The sequence below is a fragment of the Dipteris shenzhenensis genome, chromosome 17 (genome assembly GCF_047967505.1).
Source record: "Dipteris shenzhenensis isolate YYH24624 ecotype China chromosome 17, Dip_SZ_1.0, whole genome shotgun sequence".
Classification (NCBI taxonomy): domain Eukaryota; kingdom Viridiplantae; phylum Streptophyta; class Polypodiopsida; order Gleicheniales; family Dipteridaceae; genus Dipteris; species Dipteris shenzhenensis.
The window spans coordinates 10,880,903-10,901,673 of NC_141612.1; the positions used below are offsets into that span (position 1 = coordinate 10,880,903).

General features: G+C 42.6%; 1 protein-coding gene across 13 annotated transcripts; it reads left to right on the forward strand.

The window, feature by feature from the left end:
* Positions 1–1,483: 1,483 nt before the first annotated feature.
* On the forward strand, positions 1,484–16,068 carry LOC147891676 (uncharacterized). Of its 13 annotated transcripts, none has more exons than XM_087388252.1 (5): positions 1,484–1,660; positions 1,810–2,141; positions 2,730–3,014; positions 14,234–14,515; positions 14,680–16,068. In XM_087388252.1, the coding sequence occupies exons 3-5, from the start codon at positions 2,814–2,816 to the stop codon at positions 15,751–15,753; spliced, it is 1,557 nt and encodes a 518-aa protein (XP_087244378.1). In that variant the 5' UTR covers positions 1,484–1,660; positions 1,810–2,141; positions 2,730–2,813; the 3' UTR covers positions 15,754–16,068. The 13 variants fall into 13 exon arrangements, with proteins under 13 accessions (XP_087244378.1, XP_087244380.1, XP_087244379.1 ...); XM_087388254.1 differs by having other exon boundaries at positions 1,810–1,894; XM_087388253.1 differs by having other exon boundaries at positions 1,844–2,141.
* Positions 16,069–20,771: the final 4,703 nt, after the last annotated feature.

A 20,771-nucleotide genomic window follows, 5' to 3' on the forward strand; every position in this document is an offset into this window, starting at 1 on the left:
GAGAGAGAGAGAGAGAGAGAGAGAGAGAGAGAGTATAATTACATAAACATTGGACAAAGAAATGGGCCTTATAGAAAAGTTATGAAACTTAATGAGGCTAGGCCATGAGAAATCCTCCAATGTCATTTAGGCATGTGGAAACCTCTCTAACAAAGGCTCTCCAATTCTTAAAATGTGAAAAAGCCTCATCAGTTCTCAAAATTTTTTTGCCCTTTCATAGCTCTGGATATATGTGTGTTCTCCCTCCTTTACAATTTGTCAAAGATTTGCTTAAAAACTATGGCCCTACTTTTAATGGAGCTTTTAATGAAGCTTTTAATGGAGCTTTTAATGAAAGGAAGAGTAGTTGGATAGCAAGAAGACTAAGGTAAAAGTCCTTTAAACACAATGACCTCCTTAACAAGGTGAGCTTGAACAACTACATATGAAAACCCATAAGTCTTTGGACTCGAAATACCAACTCTTTGGACCCAAAATACCAACCATCTTCCCATAGTCCTTTAGCAAGGACAAAATCAAAGTATCTACCACAATTCATTTGTGAAATTAAACATAAGGATGATATAAAATGTTGGCGTGAGAGAAAGGGTTGAGTGACTCCTCAATACAAGAGACATGCAAGCTAGCCTCGACCAATCCTGATTTGAAGTCTGCTATTCTATATTAGAGTGAAAATGTTGGCCTCAGGGAGGGGGTTGGGTCAGTCTTTACGGAAAACCTACAAACTATGTACAATGAACCTGCAACATTTTCATGTTGAGCTGTAAAGACATTTTCTCAATTTTGTAAACTTGCAAAATGTCATGCAATTTAGTTATATTTTAGCTAAAAAATCTGAGAGCAAAGTTTTTGAAACCCGAAGTTTTGGATTTGTTGAGAAAAATGTTTTCTGCGAACACTAGGTCGGGTGAGTGCCGGGTGACGTGCTCAATCGATCCCATGTGTCGGCTTCGATGACAAAGTGATGATATCACCAACACATGAGATGATGACATCATGAGGATCTCCCATGGGTCTTCTATGCAACTGATTCTGTAGCATTTTCTTTGAAAACTAGGTTGCGGTATGTAGCCTTTCCGTCATGGCTCTAACTCCAAATTGGACCTGACTCCTCACTATTATTCAATTGGAGTTTCAGTAGCAAGGTTGTGAGCTTTGTCCAACAATCACTCAATCAATTGATGGTAAGAAAGAAAACATGCAATTATCTCCCTCCTTATATAATAGATTTGCAAGAAGAATGAATTAAAAAGTATGTTTTTGGGTCAAATTTGGAAGGAGTGTTTTAGTCCTTTAGATTAATCTAAAATCAAGGGCCTAAAATTGTACACGGGCTTAAGGAGAGTTCAGCTTTTCTAGAAAGCAAGTTTCAAACCCTTGGATCTTCATAAAGATCGACGCCTATAATCAAGACACATGGCTTGAAGAGGGTTTAGAAAAGGAAAACTTCTTTCTAGGCTGCCTACTTAAAAAAATAAATAAATTCTGTAGCACTTTTCATTTCTCACCTGCCAAACAATTGTTCTCTTCCCCCTTTTTAGAGTGATGGTATCCTGGATGAATGATTTGTGGTCGATCCATGGCTTGTGATCGATCCTCTCATCTCCATCGCTAGAGCAGATCACAGTAAGATTCCATCTGTTTAATACAGCAATGTCGCGTAAGTGAGTCTGCTTTTCCCTTGAATTTATCTCATAGAAGGGTCGCTAGATTGCACACACCAATTGTCTTTTCTTTATGAAATTGCACTCTTATTGTCGTGAAATTTTGCGTTCGGTCAAGCGATGTGTATCCCACTCATATTTACAGGCTGTGGTTAATCCCTTGCTTCGATGGAACGCAGCTCGGCAGCTCTCCTGTAGACTGCGGTAATCGGCCGACCTGTTACTTTCAGGTTGACTTTGGACCTGCTAACGAGGTCTGGAATGTATGGATTTGTTGTAGGATTATGTTTTGGCTAGTCAACTTGTTTTCCCAATCGTAGTGTCCACAATCTCCGCTCCTGCACTACGTCTTATTTCAATTGTATTATGAGATGTACTTTCATCCCATCAATTTCATCTATGGCCATATCTTCTGAAGCCACAATGCCCTTCATCTAATGCTTATTTAAAGCAAAATCAATTACGATTTCCTTACTGGTACGTCCAGCTTATTGCGCATGGCTTTAGCTCGGCGTAACGAAGTTATTGACAGGACAGATAATTTTGATAAAATACTTGTTTAAGTATTGCAAAAAATTATTGCGGACAGATAATTTTGATAAAATACTTGTTTAAGTATTGCAAAAAATTATTGCTTCTTTTATGGGAGTTTCAAGGGATTTAACATATTTAAGGGTTTATGTTTTGTTTTATTTTATTAGTAACTTGTTTAACCATACACAAAGGCTGGTGATAGTGTGAGAGTCACCTGTAGGCACGCGCCAAGTGGTCTTTGGAATATTGAGGTGTAGATGCTTGTGGAGGGACGACGAATGAACATTGTTTGCATCATTTTTGTGCCTCCGTGCAATGGAAGTTCTGAGGGGTGCACTACGAAAATGGTTTTTCTTCAATGTTGTAGCCTGAGCTGATGCAAGTCATGTATCTATTTTGTGTTTTCTTCTCCAGGCTTCTGATATATAAATCTTTGAGTATCTCGCTAAGATGGAGATGCATCAGACAAATGTGTCTAGCTTTGCGGTTTTGCAAAGGTCCTTATATATGTCTTGGATCATCGAACTACAGGTCCAAAGAGTGGCTGATGTTTATACAAATTAGGAGCGTTGGTACATCTGAATCATCTGGTCTGGTGCTGCTAATACCAACAGAATGGGGGAGGCTTCTGAGTTTGCTTTTGATGGAGATGATTTTCTTTCAAATTATGATTTTCCCTCAACTCCAAGGAGCAACACATCGAATTCAAGCGGCAGATTGAACCACCTCTCATCGCAGGGAAGGATTGATGAAGAATCTTGTCTTAATGGAAGGCATTGGCAGTCATCATCTTCATTGGCTGGGCCTCCTTCCATGGTATCACACATACCTTGAGCCTCTTGGATTTTTATGAGATTCTGGAAGATCAGTGCTGCATCATGGATAATCAAGGAGTTTGCGAGTGTGTTTCTATATTGTGCTTTATGGTCTGCAAAAGTACATGGCTATAGAAGCAGATATGCAGAAGATTTAATGTTGTTTTAGAAAAGGAAGAACAGGAAGGGTTGATATGGAATATCATTGCTAGGCTATTGTTGGCCATTGACCTGACAATTTGTGCGTAGGAGCTACTGTGCTCTGAAAATTGCTATACATATACGCTTCTCTGGCTGTAGGTAGTATCATCAGGACTGAGGATGTAGAAATGATGAGACCTAAGGAATTGCAAGACGGCTTCGTAAAGGAGATGCCAAGAAGGTCTTTCAAAATACGTATCATGACTGTTCCATAAACCTGCTGGCCTTGTTAACTAAGGAAATCCATTGCATGTGTTTACAATTTCAAGACTATCGTGATCCTTCAAGCATAGCTCAGGAGTTGCGTGAGTACTTAAGCCTTAAGGCAAGGAGCAAGCCTAATTTATCAGAATGGATCTTAAAGATACGATGCTATTTTGTGTGACTGTGTGTGCTTTAAAGTATTGTATTCAATCAATTTTATCCTCTACACGGGGGCAAGTTTGGCCTCAGAGAGCCCACTAATTTCTTAAGGTGAAAGGTGTATCATTTTAAAAATTGGCAAGATCCAAAATGATTTCATGTACGATGATTGTTGGATTTGCAGCTTCTGCTTTACCCTTTGCTGCTCACATCAGGGGTGTCCCCACATGATGTAATTCGACTAGGTCTCATAGGCCTCCTTGGCCACATGATGCAATCAATTTGACTTAGTAGTTCTCCATGTGATGTAATTTGACTTGGCTTCATTCGCCTTCTTGGCCTTCTACAGACATTAATAAACACCTCTCTCTCTCTCTCTCTCTCTCTCTCTCTCTCTCTCTCTCTCTCTCTCTCTCCCGCCTGTCGTAGCCCCTTCCGGGCGTCGCAGCCCCTTCTGTCCGTCGTAGCCCCTTCCGGGCATCGCAGCTTCCCATTCATCATGTTCAGCAGCTCGCTGACCTGCCCGCCCTCGCCCTAGCTCTTGGGAGTATAGCCCCTCGTTGTAGATCTCCCGTCAGCTTCGCCATCAATTTTAAAACCACGAGAAGACTCACCAGGGGAATCACGACATCAGCCCAGGAAGCGACCTGCAATTTCTACGAATCAAGATAGCTGCCAATAGCTACGCGACCAGCCTCAGTCAGCATCGACAATCAGCTAGCTCGACACTCAGATTTGATCGTCTACAGACTCGAGACACACAGGAACGTTTTTTCTTTCTTCCCAAGAAACAGAGTGCATATTCTTCCTTGCTAGATTGGTGGAAGTGGACCGCCTTTTTTTTCTAGGAAACATGGGGTCATTTCAGACCCCTTTCAAGTTGAACAAACACCCAGGCCTGATTACTCCTTTTGGGAAAGTGTATGGCACCAAGAACAGCAAGAAAATAGATATGCTTATGAATATGTTCATTGAGTTACAGGCTGAGAATTTCCAACTCCAAAAAACTGTCATGCAACTCCAAAAAAGAGTGGATGGCTTAGAGAACACAGTGGATAATGGATGCCAACAGATGCAAAAGTTTATGCAAGCCAAGCCTGTCGAAAGGGATGCAAAGAATGTACAAGAAGGGAAGAAATGGACTGAAATAGTGTCTAAGAAAGATGCCAGTGCAGCACATGTTGAAGAAGACCGTCACGTCCATCAACCACAAACCAAGAAGATGCCCATGAACAGAGAGAAAGAGATAAGAGATCTCAAAACATTGTTATCCGTGGTCTACCAGAGATGGATAAGGAAACCCCTCTGGCTCTAGCCAAGAAGGTGACTTCAAAACACTTTGCGATGCCTGAAGTGACTGTATATGCAGCCCATCGTGTAAGGAAAGCACAAGAGGACAAACCCAATAAAAGGGCTATTGTGTGCACCATAGCAGATCCACGGAAAAGGGAGATTATCCTGGATAGTAGTAAAGTGTATCTTAAAGGCACACCTTTCTATGTCGGTGAAGACCGCACCCCAAAACAGCAGGAAGTGCGAAGAAAGCAATACACGGAAAGACTAATGAGACAAGGAAAGCTGCCCCAAACACAAGATGGGGATCAAAATGTGAAATAGGGGCTCGCAACCCATGGGACACACAAATGCTTACAAGTCATGTTTTGGAATTGTAGGGGCTTCCCTTGGCATAAAGGGATAAGCATAAATGCCTTCATATACGATGCAGACATCATCCTTTTAGGAGAAACTTGGGAAAGTGAAACATGCAGGATCCCAGAGATACCGGGATATGTGGTGCACTCAATATACCAACGGCAAGTGGGGAAAAGAGGGCAAGGAGGTGTTGCATGCATGATACAGGAACACATGGCAGAAAAAGTCAGCCTTCATAAAGTGGACATATACAAAAGATACATGTGGCTGAAAATAGAACTTGGCAAATGCCCCGTCTTTCTTGCATGTTGCTGCATACCTCACCATGAGTCACCCTTTTACAGTAGACACGGAGTGGACCCTAGTGCTGCGTTTGAAGCACTATGTCTTGATGTGGCTGAACTCAGAGAAAAGGACCAAGTCATAGTGATGGGAGAGCTTAATGCAAGAATTGGTCAACTATAGTTTCAGCCCATTACGCATGATGAAATGGATAAAGAAGCAGTCACAGAAGCGGACATCATGTGGCAGAGAGGATCCGAGGACGACACCATCAACACACAAGGCAGAGCACTCCGATGCATGATTAATGGGCTGCACATGCCAGTCTTGAATGGAATGCAATTATTCCCTAACACCCACAAGATGACGTGTCTCTCAGCCAGCGGAGGACAGAGTGTGCTAGATTATGCCTTGGTACATGTGGATACTATACCCATTATCAAAAGCTTCAACATAGGGATGAAATATCCGGAATCGGACCATCTCCCAATATGGATGGATCTTGACATACACCTTGAACATAGGGAGCAGAAATTTTCAGCACATGCAGGAGGTTTCAAAGTAGACCCAGACAAACACCAAGTTTATGCAGACACTTTGGATGCAAAGCTGAGAGCAATAACCAACCCCACATGGACAGCCTTGCAGGAAGCAATACTTGCCTCAGCCATGCAAACATTTGGAGCAGCAACTACAAGAAAAAAGAAACAGGTCAAAGGCCTACCACACAAGAAATGGTATGACGAGGAATGCAAACAACTACGCCAAGAGCTGAAATACATACTGGATGCAGATAGGCATAAACAACTGGAGAAGACATACAATGCCCTCACAAGGAAAAAGAAAAGAAAATATATTTTGGAAAGAGAGAAATCTGATTTGGTCACTTTCATCAAAAATCCAAGAAAGGGCTGGAAACAAGTGAAAGGCAGACGGAAACAGGGCATAGGGGATATATCAGATGCAACCATGCTTAATTATGTTACCAAGTTGTATAATCATGCACTTGCTATTGAAATGGGGAAGGAGGATCTATCGGTCACATGCACTATTCCTTTCACCTTCGAAGACATTGAAGTTGGACTAAAGAAGATGGCTAATGGCAAAGCATGAGATCACATGAAGATACAGGCGGAATTTGTGAAATGGACAGGAGACCGAGCAAGAACATGGCTCTCACACATCCTAACACATGCTCTACACCATGGTTTCCCTCAGGAATGGCAAGAACATTGGGTCCAGCCTTTACACAAAGGTGGAGACAAAAATTCAGTCACAAATTACATAACTATAATGGTCAGCTCTACATTGGCCAAGCTCTTCAGTACAGTGCTTGCAATGAAAATCAGCTCATGGGCAGAAGAGGCATAGAAAAGAGCCACCGTACAGGCAGGCTTTCGCAAGGAGCACAAGATAGCTGACCACCTTATTATCTTAAGGGTCCTCATGGATGAATGCACATTGAGAGGACGCACTCTATTTTGTTGTTTTGTGGATTTCAAGAAAGCATTTGACACAGTTCCAAGAGGAGGATTATGTAAGAGAATGCAAGAAATAGGAGTCCCTTTGGCCTTAAGGGTAGGCATCTCTCGCATCTATGAAAAGGTATTATGCCGACTCAAACAAACACAAGGTATGTCTGATGTATTTGAGAGCAATATGGGAGTGAAGCAAGGCTGCCCTCTATCGCCTACCTTGTTCGGAATATGCATTGACCAACTAGAGGAACTCATCAATGAATTTGTAGTAGAGAAAGGGTTGCAAGGACCGCAATTGGGGCTTTGGATAGTGCTATTGTTGTTATACGCAGATGATGTCATTCTTTTTGCATACGATCCGGAATCTATGCACAAACTTTTACAAGTGCTTAAGACTTTTTGTAGGGAAAGCGGGCTGCAAGTAGATGTCGGGAAAACAAATCATTGAGTATGTCAGCACCTTCAAAGACTTAGGGGTTGATATCCCGGCAGATCACAGATGGTGGCAATGTATACATAAAAGGATGGACACTGGTTGGGGGAAGTACTACCAGCTTGAGAATGATTGCAGGCACACCGACACTAGGAACTGGAAAATTCGAAATGTATTGTTTGATGCATATGTAGTGCAGACAGTATTATATGGAGTGGAAGTATGGGGAGGCAGCATTTCAGCCTCTACATGGAATGATATTGAGAAAATGCAAAAAGCTTTCTTAAGGAGACACCTTGGTGTCAAACCCACTACTCCATACTCAATACTTCTGTTGGAAACGGGAAGGAGACCGATTGAATTTCATGCATTGATCAGAGTTATGCAATACCTTGCAGCAAATGCAACCTGATAGGCTGCCTCATAAAGCATGGAATGCTAGCACAAAGCTTCAAAAGAACTACAAAAGTAAGGTCATCTGCATAGGATGGGCAACCGACATAAGAAAATGGTTCAGCAGATGGAAAGTGGAAGCATATTTGACCATGCCGCTTGAAAAGGTCAACATGCAAGAGTTTCAACTGTCTTTATTGAGCACTTTGCGGAATCATTGGTTGACAAGTGAAAAGAGGGTAAAGCTGGAATATTACCTAGACAACATAAATCCCACATGTTGGTCTACATACATGTCCATAGAGACTCATGCTCAGTCTTATATTAGCACAGCTATCCCCCTTCTATATCGCAGAAACATTGCCAGGTTCCGTACCAAATCTCATACATTTGCCATTGAGCAGGGAGCTTGGATACACCAGCCTAGATATGCTAGAGTCTGTACCCTTTGTGACATGCAGACAGTTGAGACGGAGGCACATGTAGCTCTACAGTGCCCCCGATATGCACATATCAGGGAGGACTACCAGCAGATACTGGGGGACTCCGCTCAGTTGACATCAGTTCTCTTCACTGCCTCTCCGGCAGCATTGGGATCTTTTGTCACTCGTCTTTTTACCTGTCGTCAGGAACTCATAGACTCTTGACCCCTCTCCTTGAGGAGACTCTTTTTACATTGTATCTAGACGGGTCCCATGGGTCATTTTTGGCCCCCCGAGGACGCTAATAAATTCTACTCTACTTCTACTTCTCTCTCAGAGGATGATTGGGTAAGCTTCGAGAGGTTACTGGTCATGATGCTCTCCTGCACTGATCTGAGGGAAGAGGTGCACTCCACACGATTTATACTTGCACATATAGATGCCTTGTTTTTAATCATTACAAACCTTGACGTAGCTACACAATAATATGGCTCGCCCGACAAGGGCAGACTTAGGCTACCATCAAGAGCTCTCTCGCCCTCTATCCAGCTTGCAGTTGAGGGAGATGGACAGTGGCAGTATGCATGGGCCACCAGAGGGTTGAACTCGCATGGCATTCTATGGTTCGTCTAACTCCATATCAGTACTCCCTGCACACCCTTTCTTGTGCTTGAAACAACAGATCCACAGAGATGACTTATGGCATGTGTACATTAAGGAAACATGGTTATCGTGACCACATCCATATGCCACCAAACTGGCCTTGCACAAAGAGCATTTCAGGCTAGCATCCAGGCTCACGGGCTCCAACAGCACTTCTTCATAGGAGAGAAGCACACACTGCTTGTTTGTTAGGCTCGGGACCTTTATCCTACTCTCCAGACATGTCAGATCAGGAGGAGATTGGATGCGAGCCAGGGGAGCTCCTGAATCTCCATTTGAGGCACGCTCATTGCCATATCACAGTGTCAGCCTGCTTTATGATGTCCACAGGTACACCCCATGTAGAGCAGTAGGGGGGGACAACAGCAAATCCAGATGTGTTCGAGATGCACTGCTGCACCAGGGCTCCTAGTGGGACCCTAGTTGAGCCTGCACAGAGCTCAAATTGCTCATGCATGACACATGACAGGAATAAGTTCTGATCCATGGAGTGTATTCCTACTTCGACTTTCAGTGTCATTTTTGGCATTAGACTCTTACGTGTGTGCTAGACACCTCTAGATCCCCCATCAGGGGTGTTTTTCCTTACTAGTCTCATAGACAGTCCTAGAACATCTGACAGCTATTCTCAGAGCATCTATCAGCATTACTTGTGATCTGTCCCATAGATCCAGTTGGTTCTCCAGTGGACATTAACAAAAACCATATCATATCATCTCTCTCTCTCTCTCTCTCTCTTTGAGTTTCCTCTAGCTTTTGCATTTCAGGGTTGATTGTTTCATATTGTTTCAGTGATAAAATGATCCTTGGTATGCCATGACTGTTTTGTTGTCTGTTTGTTTTGTCTGATCCAAGGAAGGTGTGCTTATCATGCAAAATTAATGAAAATGGCATAAAGGTCCAATCACATTTGATTAATACTGTCACGATCTGTGATGTATTCCTTTCTCTATACCTTAGACTTATGGATGGTTTGATAAATGGACACTTGTGGAAGGGTATGCCCTTTCGATGGGACACTTCCTATGAGGCACAACCCTTCACAAGAGACATTCTATTTAAGAGACTACCATTGTAATGTACCATCTCATCAAGGGTCACACCCTTCACAAGGGGTACACACCTCTTCATGCACATACACTTTGGAGTACACACCTTTTCATGTGTGACTCTTCACTCTCTATATAAGAGGGGCCCAACTGTATGGATGACACACTACATACACTCAAGCAATACAAATATTCCTTGTTCTGTGCTATTTCAGTCTTCTTTCTGTTCCTTAGCACATTTCTAAATATAGTAAATCTAGGATTTCTTACAGTGGTATCAGAGCAAATTTCGCTCCTGCCTGTAGGAAATGCTCCCCACCTTCTAGCGCCTATCTGATACATCTCTTTCCGCTAGAAGGACATCCACGCACGTCGTGCATGGAAGAGATGGAGAAAATGAGCATAAAATTTTTTAGTGCCAACCCCACCTAAAGTTATCAGTGGCCTCTCCATCTCCCTCACATCACGAGTTGATGTGAATGGACACGACAAAAATCGTGTCTTTTGATGTGCTTGGGCTGTCCCAAAACCAAGGGATGCACCTTTTTCACCATTGGACACACCTTTTGATGAAGAGTTTTTGACGACTCACCCAAGGGACACACTCCATCGTGGAAAAAAGGACACATTTTTTCGTGTGGGGACACCCCTCTTTAAAATAGGGTTGCACCCCTTCATGAAAAGGTACACCCATTCCAAGGGTCATACCCCTTAGAATTGGCACACCCCTTGGCACCAAGCACCAACCGACAAAAGGGTACCTAGAGGGCTTAAAAAGGGAAACCAGCCCTACACCCAAGGCCTAACCCTAGACTACCCAAGGGTTCTCTAAACCCACGTTTTAATTTTTTGGCAACCACCAACCAGCCAGGAAAAAAAAAGGGCGAAATCAAATCGCGATTTCACGTCAGCCTTCTCCGCTCCAAAAACGGCCGTACGGATTTCGCCATTTCCTCCTGGACTCAGGTTGTGGATGTTGCCTGCATCTTCTGGAGAAGTTGCAGCATCAGTTTTCTCTCCTGCTGATCCCGCCATATCTGCCTGCAATCAGCAACGTTTTGCTGCCTATCTCCCACGACCAAACCAGCCTGGCTTCTCGCTGGTTTTCTCAGGCTACCTCTGCCCATGAACAGCCGCTGTTGCTGCTTATCCAATCACTCATAGACAGGCCAGACCTGCTCTCTGACAGTACGCAGCACACAGCGCAGACTTCCATGCAGGAAAAGTGCGCCAGATCTCATGCAATCTGCGAAACGCCTCTGCCAATGCTCCATCTGCCTCGAAAGTCTCGCCAGGTACCTGTTTCTTGTTCACACATCCACGTGGACTTGCAAAGACAGCAACATGGACCTCTGGACAGAGATCTGTAGGCCTTTTCTACGCAGCTAATTGGCAGATCTAATCTATGCCAGGTGGATTCTTTCCATTCTATTTCCAAGGATTCTCTTTCATATTGTTATTTGCTGCTCATTATCAAATTACAGCAAATGAAAGCCCCCTCCTTAAAGCATGGAAACCCGTGGTAATGCCTCAGTCTCTTCCAGGACACCTCAGGCATCATCTATCACACAATATCGTGTTCAGATTGCACAACCAGCCCATTTCGGAGCTTTTGCATCGTGGGTCTTTTGTGTCACGTGCCCTTCCAGTGACTTGGACCACATCCTATATCTTCTGCGTGAGGCACCTCAATTACATTACTTCCTCAGCACAGTCCAGGTTGTGTTTCACGAGACACGTAGATACCCAGAACCCGATATTCCTCACGAGTTTGCTGTCCATCTTTGGAGAGACTTTTACCCCTCAGCTTCAGCATCTCCAGGGTACTCTCCACCTCCTTCAGCTCCCAGATATCCTCTTGCACAGGTTTTACCTTCCCCAAGACAGTATTTACACTTTGAAGGCACTCCCCCTGGATATCCTCCACTCCCGACAGCAACTCCTTATCCCTTCTCAGATCCATGGACTTTGCAACCTAGCCCTGTACTCTCATGAGTAGTAACACCCACTTCGGCATCACTAGTGTTACTTCAGATAGAACCTCCTTTACTAGATTTCCACGGGTGGTTCCATCCTGCCTCGCCTGCCCCCTCCAACATGAGCAACCTCAGGGAGCAGCCCGGATATTCTTCCAGGAATGGTACAAACTAGAGCGCATGTTCATGCTCTTCTCACAGGGACCTCAGATATGTCGCAACGCTCGCGTGTAGCCTCTCCGGAGATAAGCGACTCAAAAAAGACCCCTGAAGTAACTTCTTCGCCTTGCTTCAACTTTAAATTTCTCAGCTTCAGGACAGCATCTTGGTCTAGAAAGTCCAACAACTCCAAGATTCTCGTAGTACCACACATACAGAGGACAACGTGACGCCACCGGACGACTACGTGGACTTGTTCCCACCAGAGGTAGAAAACACTGAACTCCATGCCCTCTACCGCTTACTCCAAGCTTCCAAAACTAAAAGACTTGACATTAAACTTTCGGAAGCCTACATTGGTCAACGAAATCGCCGAACAGTTGACCAATGGCTCGTAAAACTGCGCATGTACTTTGATATTGTTGACCTCGCTGAAGGCAAAAAGATTGCCTTGGCAGCCTCCCTCCTTAAGGATACAGCTTTCCTATGGTGGCAACGATGCTTAAAGGACGTCAAAAGTGTGTTAACATGGGAACGTTTTGAACACGTGCTTTGCAAGCAGTTCATATCTGCCAATGCAGACTTCCAAGCACGTTCAAAACTTCGACAATTGGAGCAAATGGGCTCCCTGTCTACCTACATCTCTCAGTTTACCACATTGGTGCTGGAGATCGATGGTTTAACTGATGATGATTGCCTTTATGCTTTCATCTCAGGCCTAAATCCCTCGTTACGCATTGATGTCCTCAAAGCAAACATCACCACCACAGCTGGCGCTATTGCTTACGTAGAGCGCATTACTGATTTCCAAAACACAGGGAAGCAGAGTTCTAATAGAACTCAGAACTCTACTATGGCCAAAGGTGCTTGCCCTCAAGATAACCCCAAGTTCAGAAATAACTCGGGTAATCAAGGTCAGCGACGGTTTCAAGATCCCTACAAGTCTCAGAAATCGTATGTTGGATCCCAATAGAAGCACTCCTCCAAGGATCGCGCCTCTTCCTCTTCATAAAGTCATGATTATCATCACCAACATAAAGGTGCGGCCACTGACAAGAAGAACAACTCGAGCACAAAAGGACTTTGTACCATCTGTACGGGCGACCATAGATGGTTCGATTGTCCCAAGCAAAATTCCAATATGGAACCTAGCACTTCCCAAATAGAAGATGCTACCCCAGCACAAGACGAGAAAGGCAAAGCTGTTCGAATGGCAAATACCATCCACATGAGCCTTGCCAGCAACCCCAAACCTTCCCTGGCCACTCAAGTACTTTGTGTCCAAGGATCGATTCGTGGAACAACGGTCACTATCCTCCAAAGGTAACACTCAGATTATGGTAGTTGTTGATCGATTGTCCAAAATGGCACACTTTGTTGCTTGCAAAAGAAGTGCACAGGCTTCGGACATCGCCAAACTTTTCATACAACACATCTTCCGACACCATGGATTGCCCAAAAATATCGTTTCCAGCAGAGATCCTAAGTTCACCAGTCACTTTTGGATTTCACTTTTGGGTACAACTCTACTATTCAGTTCAGCCTACCACAGAATCAGATGGACAGACTGAAAGAGTCAACCAAGTTCTGGAAGAAATGCTCCAACATTATATTCAGCCACGCCTAGCAGCTTGGGAAGAGTATCTATCACTCCTTGAGTGTGCCTATAATAACTCTTTCCATAGTGCCATCAGCATGACTCAATTCCAAGCAACTTATGGACACACTCCAATTGTACCAACGAATTTTGTACTTCAACATCGAGTGGCCCTAGCTGATCAACTGGTTCAAGAAATGCAAGACATTCTATTGAAGAGACACTACCATTGTAATGTACCCTTTCATCAAGGGTCACACCCTTCACAAGGGGTACACACCTCTTCATGCACATACACTTTGGAGTACACACCTTTTCATGTGTGACTCTTCACTCTCTATATAAGACAGGCCCAACTGTATGGATGACACACTACAGACACTCAAGCAATACAAATATTCCTTGTTCTCTGCTATTTCAGTCTCCTTTCTGTTCCTTAGCACATTTCTAAATATAGTAAATCTAGGATTTCTTACAAATACAATGCTTATTGTGACATAGATTGTATTCCAGTTAGCATGACTGAATATGCTACTTTCCTGTCCTGACAGATTTATACACCAGGGGAAAATCCAGCTTACAATTCTTCAATTTCTAAGGACATTGATATGGATCATTGTAATTCCTCTGTTGTTACCGCAGTTGAGTGCACTGTGACTAAGTATGCTGACAATCTTCTGTGGGTTCTTGAGGGTATGAGTGGAAGATTATCACAACTTGAATCTGCTGTCTACACTCTGAACCAGTCAACAAAAGACCTGAAACTGTCTGTGACTAACAATCATGGAAAATACAATGGAAATTTAAGATCATTGAACAATCATTTGACTGAGGTATGCCTCATCTTTTTCAATATCAGATTTTAGAAGGATTTAACTGGACAGTCTAGGAGTTTTCTCAACGTATGCACAAAAAGTTGAGATGTTAAATAAAATTTCATCTCTACTATTTCTTAAGTGGAAAGCAGATGTATGATACTTTATTTTATTACTGACAGGTTCAACGAGGTGTGCAATTGTTACGGGATAAGCAAGAGATCTTTGAGGCACATGCTGAACTGGTCAAGTTACAGTTGTCAGCAAAGGATGCTACTGCTACAAATTCTAGCAGTGGCTCATCACTTGCCAAAGCCCAAGTACAGTCCAACAGTGATTGTACTACACAGGCACAGGACTTGTCTCCTCAACAGCAACCTGATGCACGGGATTCAACACATGAGTTGCAAGCATCTCAATCCAATCATGCTCAGGTTCTGAGGTTTGAGCAGTCTGCGTCTGTGCCGCCTACTGAAACAGTGATGCAGGTGAACTCACAGCCATTTTTGCCTTCCTCGCATTCAAGTATGCAGCCATACGTGAGTACTCATGTTGATGTAAAGCAATCACATCTGCATCAAGGACCACAGTCTCCAAGTCCTCATCTCTTGTCAATGCAGACACTTGTACAGCAACCAGAAATGCAACAGCTGCTTTTTCTTCCACCACAGTCACCAGCACAACCAGCAGACTTCCAGCAAATACAACAGCCACAGAAGCTGCAGCCATTACCACAGACTCCACAAGCTCAGCAGTCGCTGTCTATGCACGTGCCTCTACAGCATGCACAATTAATGCAGCAGCCAGTTCAGCCATCTCTGCCAGCACAATCAACCCATTTGGAGCCACAGCAAGGTCATGTTTCTCAGCAGCAGTCACAACCTCGTCAGCCCTTGTATGGTTATTTTCAACACCCTGCTCCCCAATCTGAGGCTTTGCCTCATAAACCTCTTTTCCAGAACTTACCTGTTCAGAAACCCAGTGTAAACGTACTCCCATCTGACCCTGTAAATTATGTTGGTTCTCCACAACTTGTTACCCAACCTGGTAATATATTGCCTGTGGAACAGCATGCTCTGCTATCACCGCAGACATACAATTCTTCTCTTCAGAGAGATCCCCCATCGTTTATAGTGTTGCAGTATGCCCCTCCTGTTCATGATTCCCAGTTAGGGGTGTATGGCAGTCAGACATACACATTGAGCCAACCTGCCATACCATTACAAAATGGACTTCCTCATTTTCCACAAACATAACCTTTAAGTGGAAGGGTGAATGTTTAGAATCAGTCAGACAATCGGAAATCAGATGATGAATTGGAGGTAAAGGTTTCAACAGTCAATCTACAAGGGAGCAAATTCATTCTGTTTCTGGGACATTGATAGACTGGGGACAATTGTTGGATCTAACTTTGTCATGGATAAGCTATTCTGTAATTACAGAGCTCGTCAGAGAGGCTGGTATGGCTGTCTGACGTATGTATAGTACTGTGCCTTTCATATGTATCGCATATCAACGTTGTATGGCCCTCATATTTGAATACTCTTCAGATATCTTTTGTTTCTAATTCATTAATAGGCGTCTATGGTATGGATGGTATTGTGGCTTCCATATATGTATTGCATGTCAATGTTGTACGATTCTCATACTTCAATACTTTCTGAATGTCTTCTGTGAACGCCACAGTTGCTTTTTGTGGAAATATTAAGGCCCACAAACATGTGGCCTACCATTATCTTGTGATGCATTTTTCTACTTCGATGCTTTCCATACCTAAACTGGGACTTTCCTGAGCATTATCTGCGATTGTTTAGGTTGAATCTTGTGATGGTAGCGCTTTATTTTGTGCTATTTCATACAAAATGACTATTTCTTCTATTTTTCGTCTTGATTTAGATGGATTTTTTAAAATTCAAGCTGTGCTTCCTTGGGCTGCAGTTGTCTCATCCCTAGGTGGTAACTACAGGTGTGTAGACCTACTTCATCCTTACACATATTGAAAACGATAATTGCAGAGCTAAAGTCGTCCTTGGTTGGATGTATATTAAGGTGAGGGAGTAAACTAAAATCTTAGCTAATGACACAGCAGTAATCAAAGCTGTAAAGAGATATCATGAACCTTATGAACTCAATAGGCATTCAAAGAGATTAACACCAGCCATGCGAATCCAAAAGAAACCTAGGACTAAAGAGAAGGCTCTTGTAAGAAAAGGGTAAATTCTGTAAAATATGTGAATACAAATTTCTTTGTTGAAGGCGAGGCATTGCACTGACCTCGGTACTTTGCCCTAACCTAAAATTCATGAGAATGTGATACAAATGTGTCTACATGTTCTCGTAAGACACTTGTTTCTCCATGGATCTTTATCTGAGAACGTGATACAAATGTGTGCCCATAATGTTCTCTCAAGACACTATCTTGTCTAGAGGATTTCCATATTGTGTCTGTTCTTGATTATGTCTACTTAAACATCATCCTATGTTGTCTATGCTTGCAATCTTTTGCTTCTACTTGGTTGTGTGTTAGAGTTGCTTCCAATCATCTGGACTTGTGTATCCTTCAACATAGTATTAGAGCTTGGTGATGGAACACAAAGGAAGGATCAAAGGAAGGATCAGCAATGAAGAGAATAGAGAGTTTATTCAAGAGTGGAGAGACCCAACTGATACAATGCATGTGCGCTAAAGGAGAGCACCTCCAAATCCACAAATCACTCCATTGATCTCTCAATCAAGCCCATGGATCTCTCAATTACACCTAATAATACTTCTACCACCTAACCTGGTCACACTAACCAACACACAACTTCACACAAACCTTGTATCCCTTGGTACACCCCATTACATCAATTTGTCCTCCATACTCCACAAATTGATGACCTCAACCCTAGCAGTATGCCATGGGAAACTTCATGGCTTGCCCACCTCTAGTGACAACATTCATGATCCCAACCTGGCACTCACTCGAGTTGCATTAGCAGTAGACTCATTTGGGCATCCTTACCTCAACATGATCTCACTCTGACTTTAGTCTTTTGGTTTACAATTGGGAGATTAGACAATGACTATGCATGGAAAACCCCATGGGTCTAACAAGGTAAAACCTCAAACATAAGACTAACAATCATTTAAGGGGGACATCCCAGGGCAGAGAACCCTTATTGACCACACACATAAAACAACTTGGAAGATATATGGGTCATCACCCTTATATCAAGGAAACTAGTTTACTCACCATTTATGTCAGATAGGAAGCTTTGGGCATTTCTTTCTCCTTGTGAAGACACAATAGTGAGTAGATCTTACCACTTGATGTATCAACCAAGGGTAGTGTCTATAATCATTAGAAGGGTAGATCATAGTCAACACTTAGTAAATACACAGTTAACAACAAAAGCCCCAAATTTTCAGTTGACTTGGTCAACCATAAAACCACCAAACTATGTAAAATATGAAGTAGAGAGAGACAAGATTTGGAGCCCAAAATTCACACTTCTAGAATCGGCTTTGAGAGGGCTTTTAGCACATAAATGAAGGACCATTACCAGTGATCATCCACCAGAGACGATAGGCAAAAATGCATGCAGATTCATTTGGGACAATAGCGTGAAAATCTATTGAAGAAATGCCAATTTCTCCCTCGATTCTGGACCAAATGAACTCAGCTTTGGATTGTGAGTAGCTCAATTCATTGGGCAAGCCCTACTAAGAGTATTTCTGGAATGGTGGCTCCTACTGGGAGAATTGCACAAAATTTCGACGACTGGAAAACGTGTCGGCACGAGCAGAAGAAGAAACTATTACCTAATTCGCAGGGGAAATGTCTTAGAGATGACAGAGAACAAGCTCTATGGGAAGAGAATGAAGAAAAGCTTCATTGGGGAAGATGATGACATGGCACTCAAAGAGGGCTCAAGGAGGGTGAACCAAGCTTTGATACCACATGATGGGATGTGCCCCAAAGGAGAGCACCTCTAGATCCACAAGTCACTCCACTGATCTCTCAATCAAGCCATGAATCTCTTAATTACACCTAACAAAACCTTTTACCACCTAACTTGGTCACACTAACCAACACACAACCTCACACAAACTTTCACAAACCTTGTACCCCTTGGTACACCCTATTATATCAATTTGTCCTTCACTTGGAGTAACCCATCAATGAATCTACACAAGGTGGTCTTCGATAGCCTTAGAACAGATCGAGATCATAAAAGGCATCACATTAGATGTTATTGGATTTAGCGTAACAAGGGGTCTAGAGTGCTACATCAATTTTGAAGCCATTTTCATGTATCTTGGTGAGACCAAACGTTGAAAATGATTTTATCCTATTTTCACTCCTCAAATTTGTATTATGTTAGTTTGAGCATTTTTGGGGTAATGTTGGACAACCTCATCAACATAGTTACATTGTGTTTGTAACTTTGTGTTCAAGCTTTCAAGTAAATCACTATTGAAGGTGTTTTATGAAGGAACTCGATAGAAAACAAATTTTTGTTAAAAAAAAACCGAGAAAAGGAACTTCTATTAATGCTTTAAAATAACCAACCATGCAAATCATTAAAACCAAAAGGTGTTGACCATGGGAAAAAATAAAACTTGGCTGTTAAGAGAAACCAACCTATCTCTGGATGACACAACTTATTTCCTAGGGAATCATCAGAAGTGGGGCTAGCAACCAAGGTGACTATACACCAAGTGAATACCCCTCATGGTAGTGAGGACATAAAAAATACCTACTGCAGGAGTAATTCAAGTAGTGACAGATGTTCAAAATAGGTGGGCATTACTTAAATGCCTAATTGAAAGATGTGACTTTGCAGTGATATCTGTATATGCCCCAAATGCAATAGCAAATAGAAAGGCAATGTGGTAATCTCTGGTATGTGCAGAAGGCAATTGTTTGGCCATGGGGGACTTTACCATGGTTGAAAGAAAGAGGGACAGGTGGTTGGATGAGGGCACTTTGATGAGAGGCTTTGAGCTTAATGCTTGGGAGGAATTCAAAGATCATTTGTAAATGGTGGATGCATGTCCAAATGGAGATTTTACTTGGTGCAAGAGCTAGGTTGGTGAGTTTAGGAGCGAGGCTAGACTAGATAGGTTCTATCTATCTTGAGGTCTATTGAGTAGCTTAAGCTCTATGAAGACTCAAAACTTCTCTTCTCTTACTTTGTCAGATCACAAGCCAGTCCTCTTTGCTGTCACTTTGGATCTGGACAAAGAGGATCTTCTTGGTTTAAGGCTAACCCAGGATTGTTTTCGATGAAAAATTTTCAGCACATGGTCAAGACAGTTTGGGATAATGCTTTTGTTGACTGCAGATCTAGGGTAGAGGCTTGGGCTTTGGTAGTAGAGAATACTCAACAACTTCTCAAGGTAGCTAGGAAGAATAGAGCCAAAATAAGGGCTCAGAGGATGGAGGTCAGGATTAAGAGCCTAAAGGAACAGGATAGACTAGGAGACTTGGATGCACAAAGAGATCTGCAGATAGCTAAAAAGGAGCAGGAGCAAATAAGGTTAAATGATAACAAATTTTACTACAGAGATTGGTGGGCAGATAAGATTGACCGACCCACCAAGGAAACTTTCAAGCTTATTAGGAGAAAGAGAATTAATGAGGACATCCCTCTATTGAAGAAGGTTGATAATACCTTAGACTCATCCACAGAGGAAAATATCAACTTAATTCATAGTCATTTTTAGACACTTCTCTCCTCCTTAGTGATTCCGGACGAAGAATTCCAGAGGACTAGAGAGCTTTGCCAAGTAGTGAGAGATAAAGATGTTGAAAATTTTGGTTTTGTTTATCTAGAGAAGCCTCTATCTCTAGAAGAGCTGAAGGCAGTTGTCTCAGTTATGGAAGATGGAAAAACTCCAGGGGAAGATGGACCACCTATTAAATTTTATAAAGTTTTTTGGGAAATTGTTGGGTCTTACTTGTTCTTAATTTGGCAAGAAAGCTTAACCAATGGAGCTTTACCCTCTCTTTTTAATGGGGGAATTATTAAGCTTATCCATACAAATTATGGTAGATGGAAAAATCTAGGGAAGATGGACTTCCTATTGAATTTTATAAATTTTTTGGGAAATTGTTGGGCCTTACTTGCTCTTACTTTCGCAAGAAACTTAACCAATGGAGATTTACCCTCTCATATTTATTAAGCTCATCCCCAAGGAGGGCTCTAAAGATGAACTCACAAACTAGAGACCTCTTACAATGCTCACCTGTAGTTATAAAATTTTTGCAAAGGCTTTATCTCTCAGG

Bases quoted from the DNA above. Each gene is read 5' to 3' on its own strand.
- LOC147891676 (XM_087388259.1), top strand. From the start codon at position 2,814: ATGGGGGAGGCTTCTGAGTTTGCTTTTGATGGAGATGATTTTCTTTCA. The intron at 3,015-14,233 runs GTATCACACATA...CTGTCCTGACAG, and splicing joins TGGCTGGGCCTCCTTCCATG to ATTTATACACCAGGGGAAAA. The intron at 14,516-14,679 runs GTATGCCTCATC...TATTACTGACAG, and splicing joins TGAACAATCATTTGACTGAG to GTTCAACGAGGTGTGCAATT.